The following is a 14,323-nucleotide window of genomic DNA, read 5'->3' on the forward strand; positions in this document are numbered from 1 at the left end:
AACACGTGTTGCACTTGTAATTTTCTATAAACATGCCTCATTTTGAGCTGTTAGTGTTGCTCGCTGATGTTCCATCAGCACTAAGGTATGATACATGCCAATAAACGTATGACACCTGCCTCAAGGCCATTAGGCTTGTGAGACAAAGCAAATCATTGTTCCGGTTTATGGTACTTCATCTTTCTCAATGTTCTCACCATGATCTATGGAGGAACCTATTTGTATAGAGTTTGTCATAGGGTTAGAGAGTAACTGTTAGTCAGAAATGGTGCCTTCTAATGCCATTAGATACTACCATGATCAAAAGAAAAGGGTTTCCACCAACTTCAGTCTTTTTGTTTTAATGCATTCTTAAAAGAACAGTTTATTACAGTTAGCTAAAAAGGATAGAAGGGGAAATGTGTCCTCTGGGCACTGATTTGCATATCGTTATACAGGAGCACTCCAAATCTGAATCTGAAAGTAGGAGAGGGTAGTTCTGGGAGCTCCAGAAGACATACAAATGCACACTTGGGTATGGTGGTTTCTGCATATTTAGAATACCCATGTGCTTGCGCCATGTACTTCTGTATGCTTCTGGTTTGCTCTAATGATGCTTTTTTATGTATCTCCTTAACAAGTCAATCTTTAGTTTCAGAACATGCAGTGTTGTGCTGGCATTGCTCTCGCTGAATATGTTCGCTTAGCAGTAGTTCAGCTACAAATAATGGTTCAGACAAATACATTTGCACAGAGCTGAGGGAAGAAAAAAAAAAGACTCAATTCTGTGCACAACCGAGAAGTCTGGTCATAATTAGTAAGCCAGCTACCAAAAAGCCATCCGTCTTTCTGGCTGCTGCTGGCTGGATATTCTATTATTAGCTGACAGGTGATGTCACAGATTCTGTCAAGAAGCCAAAAGGGAATCCCCAGAGGGAGGGGAGGCAGGAGAGGCTGAATGGGCTTCCCTAGGTTTGTAAACAAAGATGTCCTCATTCTGACCTCTGTTCACAGCAGAACTGGTGACGTGCCGAAGCACTCACAATTTCCTCCCACCCCACCCCATCCCTCCACCTCAGCCAGAATTAGGCCAGTAGGTTCATGCTGTGTAAATTATCTTCCCAGCGTGCTGTCTGCCTGCATACTCTGAAAAATGGAGTGCGCCTTAACCTGCAATAACCTTTCCTTTTGTTTACTTTTAATATATGAATTCCGCACCGTTGGCGGAATATCTGCTTAGAATATCATGCTAGATATTAACTCCTTCAGAAAAGTCCTGTACATGCCAATTTCTAATCTCTTAAATTGTTGGTAAGGGTAAATTATGGTGTTATAAATCCACCGATGTTAACATCGCTTTTTGTATATATAGCTCTGTAGTCTAAATATCACATAATTGGAATAGCTGGTATGAAACAAAGCGAAGCAGAAAAAATGTTAACTATAATAAAATGCACCTCCCCTTAAGTCAAAGCATCCCACAATACTTTACAGCATTTTATAAAGGCAGTCTAAAACTGTGTGTTACTGAATCAGTCTCCTGAAGGACATTTAGCCAGGTGTGGGGAAAGAGGAAAATGCATTTGGGGGGGACACTGCAGAACCCCCCCCCCCCATAAATTTGCACAACGGACCAAATAATGACCTTATGATATGAAGTACATATGATGGCTGGAGTGTCCCTTTGAGATACTTTTTTCCCCATATTCTCACCACTACTCTCACCACTCTTACACAGCCTTTGAGAATCACCTTCCACCAGATTGCCGTGAAATGGCAGACAAAACATAATCGGGGAAAACTAGTCCTATAAATCCTGGCAACAAGAAGTGATGATGGCTGCTCTCTGTGTTATTACACATAAAGAAAAGGTTTATTTACTGCATTTAGATGTATAATATGAATTAGCGAAAGTAGTTTAAAACAGACAAAGTTGTTGCTGCCTTCAGCCTCTTCTGTTCGGGGCCTCTATCTTCACTACTGGGTGCCGGAAGAGGATGATATATCCTGGTGCTTCAACAAACCAGGGGGCTTAATCACTTAAGAGGACGGTCTGTCCCTATCTTTTGCATCAGGAGGGCTATTACTGAATGTTATTTGTTCCAGTGCATGCTGCCCCTGTTACCCCTCTTGTGCTAACCATTACGGAAGGCCCACCAGCACACATTCATCATCCTTCTTTAATTGCATACCATACATAAAATATTTATGAAACAGGTTTTAGAAAGTTAAGTTTATGGACAACTGTGCTTTTGATGTTTTTGTTTACATTTTCTTTTCTCAGTTATATAGGTTTACTTTAAACGCTATCCGCCCTAGGAACGTAAAGGCAATAATATCATAGAAAACAATCAGTATAATCAGCCAATTCTGTGCTTATTATTTCACATCGTATATTATGACTGATTGAGAGTTCTGCTAAGGGTGAGGATGTAATTGAGTTAATTAGTGTGTTACAGCTCGTTTTCGTTCGTGCTTATGTTCTGTTACATTTGTTTTTTTAAATATGCTTTCTCCTCTCCATCTCTTTTCAGCTAACTCTGGATCCCTCCAAGGCCCTCATACTCCCCAGTCCACTGGCAGTAATTCCATGGCGGAGATGCCAGGTGACCTTAAACCACCGACACCTGCCTCAACACCTCACAGTCAAATGCAGCCCATAAGTGGCAGGTAGGCACATGTACAGTTGTGTCTGTGTTTCTAAATTTGAGTTTCTTTGCTGTTTTTGCTGTACATTTTTACATTTTAATAGTACATATTGTTTTTTGGGGGGGGTTAAATGTGATCTAAAGCTTTAATTGGTCCTTATTGGTTCTCATTTAAAGACTTTATGGTAAATAGTGTAAAGTGCCCTAAAATAGAGAAATAATATGGATGTCACCATGATATGTGCAAATCCAGTAGGCATAATATATTTGTAATGAGAAATAATAGAATGTACTTTTGGATTGCTCTTGTGTGTTTATGACTAGACATGAATCTTAAGGTTATTATTCTTTATGAATGATGTAGAATAAATGTAGGCAAACTCAGACCAGGATAGATATTCCAGTAGGTGGAAGTGACAGAAGTTACTGAAGGGTGGGCTTGAAAAGAACTTTGTGGGACAAAATATAGACATAGACATAGGTAAAAAAAAAAACTAGATTGCTTACATGTTGGACAAGCACAGAGTAATCATTTGTCAGTCATAAGTGTGCAGTCTGTATGTGTGTCCGTGTTGTAAGCTCATATACATGTTTCAACTTTACACAGGAACAATGCAGTTAATGTCCAAGATCCTTTCTCTGATGCTAGCGAGTCAACTTTCCCAAAACGCAATTCTATGACGCCCAATACTCCTTACCAGCAGGGTATGAATTTGCCAGACATGATGGGACGAATGTCTTATGAACCCAACAAAGATCCATTTGGTGCTATGAGAAAAGGTAAGTACTTCTTTATGGTGGTCAGGAAGTGGCTTCTATGTTTCCGAGTTTATACGTCTCGTAGTAAAAGTGTAAACCTTAACAACCAGGCTAAAACAGGCTTGGTGAAGCAGTCAGATTGTTGGTACCTATGCTACTCTGCTTAATTTAATCTCCCAAATAATGTGGTGTGCTCCTCATGCTGTGCCTAAGCTATTTTCTCATAATTTTGTGGCTTGATAGACTTTAGACCTCCAGTGATTTTCTTATGCAGAGTCAACTGTGCTGCTAGTAATAGTGTATTATTTCTGACTGTATGCCATTTGTGTTGGCTTATTTTCTACCATCTTACTTACTATACTGTTCTGTAAATGGATCTGATTTTGCTTGATATGGTGGCACTTTATAATAACACATTTCCTTGTGTCTGCATCCTGGCATGAGAGTAAAAAAACATTCCAACTCAAAGACTGAGAAGGGTTTTTCATATACCTTTCCGTGCAGCCTTTGTCTGCCATTTTATGCAGCATGACAACAGCATCACATTGTCATATGTAAAGATGTGTTATTATAAAGTGCCACCATATATTAAGCAAAATCAGATGCATTTACAGAACAGTATAGAAAGTAAGATGGTAGAAAATAAGCCAACACAAATGGCATACAGTCAGAAATAATACACTATTTGTGTAATTGTGTAAAAAGGACTTTAATCACTGCAATCCCATTTGGCATAGTATAAAAGATCTGCTACTGCTGATTAAAGGCTAAATTCAACATTCAACAGTTCAACATTTTGCACTTGAGTTACTTGACACTTACTAAATCTTTTCAGTGCCCTTCACTCGATGATAGTTAGAGGTTATAAGCTTATTGGCATTGTCAAGCCACACAGTGGGCCTTGTGAAACAGAACTAACAATGAGTTAACAGTACAGGATACCTCTATACATCTTGTTTCCATATAATGCCATTTTCATACACTGTTTTACAGCCAATATTTAGTGGTATTCTGATTCCTTCCCAGAGGCTTATATAACATCAGACGACATGGTTATGACCAGGTTATTAAGAAGTTTTATGGACAATTTGTGTCTTTCAAGCCACAGAGAAAAAAATGTTTAATTTGCACTTTCTCTTATTTTAGTACCTGGAAGCAATGAGCCTTTTTTGCCCACTGGCCAAATGCAGGATATGTACAACCAGACTCCCTCTGGGGTTATGCCCAACATGAGTATGAGTCAGCGCCAGCAATTCTCCTATGGACCCGGAGGCTATGATAGAAGGTGAGCACAGCAGCAATAATGACTTAAGATGTATGTGTGTATTCAGTATATTATAATATATGTGAGTATGGATGTGCAGTATAGGGCAGTGATGGTGAATGTTTTTGGGCCAGGTGCCCAATTGTCTGCATTAAACCAAGTTGCAGACCTCAAAGTGCCAACACTGCATATTAAACATGGAGAGGACATTTTTTCGGTACACTGATGCAGCGCCTTCATATTCCGGCACTCAGCATGAAATGGCGGCACCGCAACCAAGATAGAGACCTCGTGCTCCCAACACTGCAGTTAGGGCAGCATCGAGGTGGGTGGCGGCAGGGAGTGGAGGAAACAGAAGGGCGACGAGCAGTTGCTGAAACCTTTTTGGTAAGCGACCACTCGGCACCCCTCTCTCTCCTCCCACACGGCAAAGGCCGGCCCTGTCAGTCGACAACCTGGCCGCGTGCCACAACTGAAGGCTTTGCATGTCCGTTGTGGCATGCCTGCCATAGGTTTGCCATCCTGGTATAGGTAGATGTGCTCTTTTTGTATTACCATGTAACATGGTTTCTGAAAAAAAGAATACTTGTATTAGTATATCGTTGCAAAGCCATGGAGTTACTCTGTGTAAGTAGAATATTCTTTCTTCTTTTAGGGCAGAATACAGTATGGGCACCGAAGGCAGTATGGGGCCTCCAGCTCAAAACAACATGGTTCCTTCTAACAATGATCCTAGCTTGTATTCCCCAAACCGTTATCCTGGACAGCAAAGGTGAATGGATGTTACCGTATCTCTGTAAAGAAAAATAAATTATTTTTACAGGAAGTACATAGTCTGCTTAGCGTCCAAATATATTAAGAAATGTCCTGCTACCATTAAGAGAGCCCTGCATATATCAGTACAGTGACTATTGCTTTATTTTAATGTTTGCTGAAAAATGGGAATATGTTATATGTACAATATATACATTGGAACACAGGAGTGACGGTTGCTGTTAAAGGGCTTCTGTTCCCCTATTAAGATATTCTGTTTGCAGCTACAATAGTCATTTACAACATTAACAATGTCTACACTGCATTTCATGGACACCACTTGCTTTTCTTTTCACAAACAAGGAACCCTAAACTTTTGAGTGGTAGCATATATAAGCAAAATTGAGAAACTCAGCGAATGCAGTTTTATTTTAAGCATCTGATTTTATGTGGCTTGTGCAGCTTTACATTTTTCTTTTCTGTGTGATGCTATAAGAACTGTACATTTTCAATGACAGACACGAGTCTTACGGGCAGCCTTATCCAGGCCAAGGGGCTCCTTCAGGACAACCAACTTTTGGCGGACACCAGCCAGGAATGTATTCCCAACAACAAGTAAGAGCTTTTAGTATTTTGGCACTACTATCAGAGCCAATGAGAACCTCGTTTGATAAAAAATTGAAAGCATCATTGTACCTATATTTTCTCTGTTAATGCATACAAAATTAGAACGTAGCATCTCTCAGATAACGATTTTTCTCGTGGTTCACATATCTGGTTCATCAGGCCTGATCGTACATAGAGGTTTGAAAGCATGTGGTCTGTTTTTGTTTTCATTGTAGCACAAAGTATGCCGTTTGACTCCAAATGCTTTATCCTAGGCATTTAATAACATCGACCAGTTTTTGTGTATGTCTGTTTACAGAAGACTGCTGTGTCCCATTTGCCTGAAGTAGTTGTTTTTTGTGTGTCAATTCTACAGAACTACAAGCGCCATGTTGATGGGATGTATGGCACTCCTTCTAAACGGCATGATGGGGAAATGTATAATATGCAATATGGCAGTCAACAGCAAGATATGTATAACCAGTATGGCAACACTTATTCTGGACCTGACAGAAGGCCCATTCAAGGACAGTATCCCTATTCATATAACAGAGAGAGAATGCAAGCACCAGGACAAATGCAGCATACAGGAATGGGAGCCCAAATAATGGGAGGACCTATACAGTCATCCACAAATGATGGTCCTCCACAAAACATGTGGACATCACGTAGTGACATGCATTATCCATATCAAGGCAGACAAGGCCCTGGAGGCTCGACACAGCCGGGATCATACCAGTCCATGAGCCGATCTGATGATATCATGGGACCTGATCAAAGGATGAATCATGAAAGCCAGTGGCCATCATCTCACTCTGGCCAGCGCCAGCCTTCCTACATGTCACCCTCTACAACCATGCAGCCAATTACCAGAGCTCCACCTTCATCTTATCAGACTCCGCCATCAATGCCAAATCATATTTCCAGGGCCCCCAGTCCAGCTTCTTTCCAGCGCTCTTTAGAAAATCGTATGTCTCCAAGCAAGTCTCCTTTTCTGCCTTCTATCAAGATGCAGAAGGTTATGCCAACAGTTACAGCTTCTCCGAGTTCTGGGCCACCGCCAGCTCAAGCATCTCCAAGGCGTGAAATTTCCTTTCCACCAGGGTCCGTTGAAGCAACTCCACCAATACTGAAGGCCAAACGAAAGATTACCTCAAAAGATATTGGTAATGTTAAAAAGTCTTAAATTCTTATTTTTTGGTTTTTGGCTTAGGTGGCATTTGTTCTTTAACAGTGCTAGGCAGTGGGCACATCTGTCTTTTTTCCTCATTGTTTATAGTACACAAAATAACAGATACCAACAATATTAATCAAGAATAAAAAAAAAATTAAAATTATTGGTAGCAGTTTATTTTTCCCCTGACCACCCATACAAGTAGTTTAATATGAAACCATTCTGCAGGATTTTCTCATTTGTAAAAATGTCTTTAAAATCAAATAGTCAAAAGACTATTTGTCCGCTTATCAGCAAGAGTAGAGCCAATCTGCGGACCATGCTGTTTACGTGACTTATTTTATTACATTAGATGAGACATTTCCACTGTTATGTTTTATCATTATACACATATTTTAGAGAAGGGGAAGCTGTGGACATTAAAATATATCCATTGATATATCCATTGATATATATATATATAGAGAGAGAGAGAGAGAGAGAGAGAGAGAGAGAGAGAGAGAGATACATAGCTACTCCAGACAAAATTAATACTTTTTTTTTTTTTTAATTTTTATTAGTAACACCTGAAGCATGGAGAGTCATGATGTCCCTGAAATCTGGTCTTTTGGCTGAAAGCACTTGGGCTTTAGACACAATTAATATCCTGCTTTATGATGACAGCACTGTGGCTACGTTTAACCTCTCTCAGGTTGGTGTGGTGTAGTTATTCAGTTACTATGTGTGTATCCCTTCCATAGCAATTATAATAGTTTTATTTCTGATCTATGTTTTATTTTTTTTATTATTATTATTAAGTAAATGTGTAGTACCAACTCTACTGACAGATGATCTGTCTGTACTTAACTTTTTTGGTTTCCTTCCTTGTTTCGTTCTCTGCTTTGCAAATGTCACTGGCATTGCTAATAAAAGAAGGAAATCCCAAAAGCCCAGGCTAAGGGCTAAAACAGCAATAAAACATCACAAAATGTAGGTAGTATGGTATATGCAACGTCAGTACGTTTTCTATTCACAAACAATAAATCATCTAATTAAGTGCAGTTACATTACCAATTCGCCTTACAACACAAAAAATTGTGAAGACATGAAACCAAAGTCTTCCGCGTGTGATTATTTTGCTTTATCTGAAATGTGTGATTTTACCTGTGATATTGTCTGCTAATATCTACAACTCACGTGTTTTGTTACTTCTTTGTTCTGCAGCTCCCTGGCTTTCTAGAGCTTTTAGTAGAATATTTTAGAAAATGCATCATTGACATCTTTGGGATACTGAAGGAATATGAGGTTGGTGAACCAGTTGTAAATGCTCTTGAACACAGCTCAGATGGTGATCAGTCTTCAATGGAGGAGGATGTTGAAATGGATTATGTTGGGGATGAGGATGAGAAAGCTAGCAAACCAGCTGATGAGGAGGAAAAACATAACATAAAAGTGGAGGGAAGGCTGTATCCTTCTGAGAAATCTGATGTGCGCACAGACAAATGTGAAAAACCAAAGCAAGCTAGTAAATTTGACAAGTTGCCAATCAAGATTGTGAAGAAGAATAATCGCTATGTCATTGATAAATCTGACAAGCTTGGACGTGTGCAAGAATTCATTAGTGGACTCCTTCACTGGCAGCTTGGTGGTGGTGACACAACAGAGCACATCCAAACTCACTTTGAAAGCAAAAAGGAAATTCCATTTTGCAGGCGATCTACATCCATTAATAGCCCTCCATGCAAAAAGAAAAAATATGAAATAATTAACAGAGATACTGAAGATCTGCCAGAGAAAAGCATAACTGCAACTATTGACGATGTCCTCTCTGCCAGGCCAGGAGCATTGCCTGAGGACTCAAATAATCAATGCTTACAGACAGAAAGCAATAAGCTTTCATTAGGTATTCACCAAGCCAAACATCATAGGAATATTACATTACTGGAAGATGAACCGAGAAGCAGAGATGAGACTCCATTATGTGTCATAGCTCAGTGGCAGGACTCTTTGGCCAAGCGCTGCATGTGTGTGTCAAATATTATCCGTAGCTTGTCCTTTGTGCCTGGTAATGACAATGAGATGTCAAAACACCCAGGCTTAATGTTGATTCTTGGGAAACTGGTCCTTCTTCACCATGAACATCCAGAGAGAAAACGATCACCACAGACATATGAAAAAGAGGAGGATGAAGACAAGGGTATGAGCTGCAGCAAGGACGAGTGGTGGTGGGACTGCCTCGAGGTGCTGAGGGAAAATACATTGGTAACACTATCCAATATCTCTGGACAGCTAGACTTGTCTGCTTACACAGAAAGTATTTGTTTGCCAATATTAGATGGCTTACTACACTGGATGGTGTGCCCATCTGCAGAGGCACAGGATCACTTCCCAACAGTTGGACAAAATTCAATCCTTTCTCCTCAGAGACTTGTATTGGAAACCTTGTGTAAACTCAGTATACAGGACAACAACGTAGACCTTATATTGGCTACACCACCATTCAGCCGCCAAGAAAAACTGTACGCAACTTTAGTTAGGTACGTCGGGGAGCGCAAAAATCCTGTGTGTCGAGAAATGTCTGTGGCGCTGCTTTCGAACCTTGCTCAGGGGGATAGTGTGGTAGCAAGGGCCATTGCATTGCAGAAAGGAAGCATTGGGAACTTAATAAGCTTTTTGGAGGATGGTGTCACTATGGCTCAGTATCAGCAGAGCCAACATAACCTCATGCACATGCAACCTCACCATATGGAGCCACCTAGCATAGACATGATGTGTAGGGCTGCTAAGGCTTTACTGGCCATGGCCAGGGTAGAAGAAAACCGTTCTGAATTCCTTTTGCACGAAGGCCGTCTCCTGGATATCTCCATATCAGTTGCCCTGAACTCTATGGTTGCCTCTGTCATCTGTGATGTACTCTTCCAAATAGGGCAGTTATGACAACAGTACGAAGCCAAAAATGTGTAATGAGAGAGTAGCAAGTAACATGTAATTGGCTATTTTTCTGTTTCTTTTACCAAGAATGGAAGGAAGAAGAAAAAACTAATTAAATAAAAAGAAAAAAAAAAGAGAAGAAACTTAAAAAGGCATTGCTCTTAATATCCAGTCTTTATTAAATAATTGGAAATTCTAAGAAACATTTAATGAGCTATGAAAATAAATATTGAAATATTGCTGTTTGTGTATACTTTCAAGTTAGTTTTTTTGTTTATATTTTATTTCCCCCCTTTCCTTACGTAGCCAATTTCGGTGAATGTTTCAGTTGCAGGTCAATTTTTTCAGGTTTTTATTTTAGTTGTTGCACTTGGCTATAATATTTTTTCTTTGTACCGATTGGTATAGCCCCAAACATTTTGACAGCACTGTACACAATACCTAGGGAGAAACTACATTGATATTACTGCAGGTATTTTTGTCTTTACCACATACACGTAAAGAAGAGAGAGAAATTACATCAATATATGTGTCCAATAGATTAAGTGATGCTGTCAGTATGCGGTATGGGGCCTCAGTAACAGGAATATATTTTTTGTTTCAATAGAATGAATAAATTAGAATGGGTGCAGAATAAATACACAATAGCAAAAAATAAAAAGGAAATTAAAAAATAAATAAATAAGGAAACCCGCACATACAAAAAGAGCAGAAGTACTCACCATTTCTGTTGTAATAACATCTGGTAATTGTTTGACCTCCCACCGTATGCCAGTCTTTAAATATTTCATTATATATATTTTTATTTTTTTTTCTACTGCCCAGGGGCTTTGATGTATATACCAGTTGTACAGGCCTTCACATTTTTGTTATATATTTGGTTTTGTTTCATTTAGTTGAACGTTTAGCCTATACTTTCCCCTATGATGTGGTTACGGTGACATTAGTTGTTTTTTTTTTTTTGTTTTTTTTTTATGGCACTGATAAAAAAAAATCTCTACTGGCCATATCTTCACCTAAGAGGGTAAAGTGTGAGTTTCTGTATGTATAAAGTCATGCTCTATTTCAGGTTAGCAGCTGAACACTTTGCTTTCTGGTCATAATGTGGTGATAGTTGCCTGCCAACTGAATTAGACAATGGGTATATAATACAGATGACAAAACAATAATAGGGATGAAGCAACATTAATTCTAAGGTTTTTCAGTGAAGAGATTCAAAATATTTGTATTTCAAAAATGTAGTAAAAAAATGAGAAAAAAAAACTTGTAAATTCCTCCTTTTCCTCTGGCTTAATGAATATCATTTATTCAGTATAAAATCTTTATACTATATGTTCCACATGTTAAGAATAAATGTACATTAAATCTTGTTAAGCACTGTGATGGGTCTTTTTGAGACGTTATATTTGTGTTGAATATTATTTTTAGATGGATTTGAAAGTATACTAAAAACTTGTTAAGAAGAAGAATGTTTAAATATACACAACAGAGAACAGAGAAAGTGTTTCTGTTTTATACTGAATTACACCTTTAACGATTATTCATACATAGACATGCACTAAGACAGGTCCACTGGCTTACTATTTTGGCCATCATTCACTGTGAGGATTAATGACTGTATCTTTTCACTTATCCCATAACTGAGAATTTACTAAAGCATTTTTGGATTCATTTGGATTCTAGCCCAACTCTCTTATCCTCTTATTTACCATTATTCATGCCTAACTGAGCAATAACATTCTAAAGTTAAAGGAGAAGTCCAACCAAAACAGTGTACTTGTAGTATCAGTTAAAATAGATTTTCAAACGTACTGGGCTGTTTCATTTTTTAAGCAGTTTTTTTCCCCGCATACCATAATGTTCTCATGCAACTGCTTTTTGGTCATTTGTGTTCTAGCTGTCTTGTTTTAGCCCAATCTACACCTTGACTCTTCATCATACTACCTGTGGTAAGCGATAGAATGGCTTGTTCTCAATCAACCAGAACTTTAATGAAAGTCTGTGGAGCAAAGGATTTCATTGTGCAAGCCAGGCTTTATTAGCATTGTGTAAAGAATCTGTTCACTGTGATATCATCCAAACAATTACACAACTTATACTAATAGCCTCCAAGTCTGCAGTCAGTCTGTCAGTGCTAACCTCCATTTCTGCTTATGGGTGCGGTCTTTTATGCTCAAAGAAAAAATATTGTTTTCCATGGGATTTCCTGTTTTAAAGACAACATTTTATATGGATTTACTGTAGGCAAAAAAACATATTACAGATCTCTGGTCAAACTAACACTTAAAGTATTGTGTACAGTTCTGGAGACTATCTCCTGAAGGATATTGATATTTTGGAGAGAGTTCAGAAGACGAATACCAAAATAGTGAATGGTTTGCTGGATAAAAAATATCAGTAAAGACTAGGTGAGCTAAAAGTGTGTAGTGTAGAAGAAAGAGAGGATGTAATAGAAATATTTGAATACTTCAAGGGCTTTTATTGAAGGAGGAGAAATGTTAGAACAAGAGGTCATAGTCTAAGCTTTAGAGGTTCAGAGGTTTAAATGTAATGTAAAGAAGATTTACTTTACCAATTCTATGTTTCTATGAAACTTGGAAGAAATATCACTCTTATACAGGGTAAACCAAGCTCTTAATGCAACAGAAGCTCACTGGGGATGGTCCTTTATAATGAGTAGTAAAGGGAATAAGCTGAAACACAACTCTACAAAATTAGTGAATAAACCCCATTGTCATGGCTGATGACGTATATGCCCCAAATCCCTTTGTCATGTTAAATGAACCTCTGACATAGCATCTTTTGTATTCTTTAAATTATGGTGGCACTTAAACATCAATCAAAACACAGCTGTCATGTTTCCTACATATATAGCATCCCACAGGGCTTGGACCAGAAATTTGCATGGGTATTTCGGGTTACACTCTTTAGATTTAAGTGATTTTATGATCTCCACATTTCATAAGCCCATTGGGCATTAGCCATGTGTATGCCCTATAATATGTCCAACGTGGAAACCACATACAACTGTATACAAAAGACTATGTATGATCAAATATTGCATGGTAAAGTTAAGTTGTACAACAAGTATTAAGCTGTACCTGGTCCTTGGCCACCACAGATATCCTTCTGAATAACCTGAAATTAAGGTAAGATTTTTTTATTTGCTTTATTAAAAAAATTATTTTATTGTATTTTGAGAATTACAAAATCCACAAGTACAAATAATTTTTAATTAAAAAAAACAACTCTCCATCACAGGCGAACATGGATGAAACAGATTGGAAAACTGCTCATGGTTAGCTAGGACATCCAATATTCACATGCGACTAGATCGAGGATCAAAGTCTTTGTGATGTAAGGCAGAAACTAGGGAAATAAAACACCTCATGACATCTTCCCCCTTCCACCAACTTTTAAGACATAACATAAGAAATGGATGCATTAAAAACCCATCTTGACCTATAATTATTGTTTTATATAGCAGTATCATACTCTGCCGGGCTGTACAATGGGTAAACAGGACATGACAAGTATTACAACATAAAGATTCAACTTACAGACCTGCTGATCAAGCTAACAATATAGACTTAAGAGTCCCTCCTTGCGATTTAAATAATCAGATTTTTTACATTTGGGCTTGATTGTTAAAGGACCCATGTTCTCCTGACCTCGGAAGTCATTGTATCACTTAGCCTACTTCCTTATTATTGACTCGGCTAAGCTCGTTAGCCAGAACAGGTAAAACACCCAAATGTGCTGTGTTTAACCCCTTTGTGACAATGGCTGATTTTATTTTTTGAAGCCTTTGTGACAGTGGCTGTTTGATGCTGTATTTGTGTGCTGTGTTTGTGTTTATCTGTAATTTTCTTCTCATTTACTGAACCCACAAAAATTATATAGGAAGGGCTTTCTTCAGACACCATTATTTTGATCGTACAAAAGTATAAAATATGGTGAGAAATTGAGAAAAAAAACAATGTTCTTTTATTTGAAAAATCTTTTACTGATCTACAAAAGCTAATAAAAAACAGCTAAATAGATTCTACTATTTGTCCTGAGCTTAGTAATACCCAGTGGTTTTTATGTTTTTATTTTACTTTTTTTTTGCAAGTTATACATACAAGTAGCATATTACTATTTCAAAACCATTTTTTTTTCAACTCTGCTAATTCTGCCTCCATGTCCTATTTGGGACATCTTTGATGTCGGCAAATTAAATTGACCTCA

At 38.2% G+C, this 14,323-nt stretch overlaps 1 protein-coding gene across 3 annotated transcripts in view; it reads left to right on the forward strand.

The window, feature by feature from the left end:
• Window positions 1–11,476, forward strand: part of ARID1B (AT-rich interaction domain 1B) — a 157,900-nt gene extending 146,424 nt beyond the window's left edge. For all 3 annotated transcript variants that reach the window (XM_053461266.1, XM_053461267.1, XM_053461268.1), the window contains 8 exons: window positions 2,514–2,649; window positions 3,235–3,407; window positions 4,533–4,671; window positions 5,306–5,422; window positions 5,922–6,018; window positions 6,386–7,175; window positions 7,744–7,874; window positions 8,387–11,476. In XM_053461266.1, coding sequence (XP_053317241.1) covers window positions 2,514–2,649; window positions 3,235–3,407; window positions 4,533–4,671; window positions 5,306–5,422; window positions 5,922–6,018; window positions 6,386–7,175; window positions 7,744–7,874; window positions 8,387–10,099 — 3,296 coding nt within the window. In that variant the 3' untranslated portion in view covers window positions 10,100–11,476. The remainder of the gene's footprint in view (window positions 1–2,513; window positions 2,650–3,234; window positions 3,408–4,532; window positions 4,672–5,305; window positions 5,423–5,921; window positions 6,019–6,385; window positions 7,176–7,743; window positions 7,875–8,386) is intronic.
• The last annotated feature ends 2,847 nt before the right edge of the window (window positions 11,477–14,323 follow it).

This window comes from Spea bombifrons, chromosome 3, assembly GCF_027358695.1.
Source record: "Spea bombifrons isolate aSpeBom1 chromosome 3, aSpeBom1.2.pri, whole genome shotgun sequence".
NCBI classification, from domain to species: Eukaryota; Metazoa; Chordata; class Amphibia; order Anura; family Pelobatidae; genus Spea; species Spea bombifrons.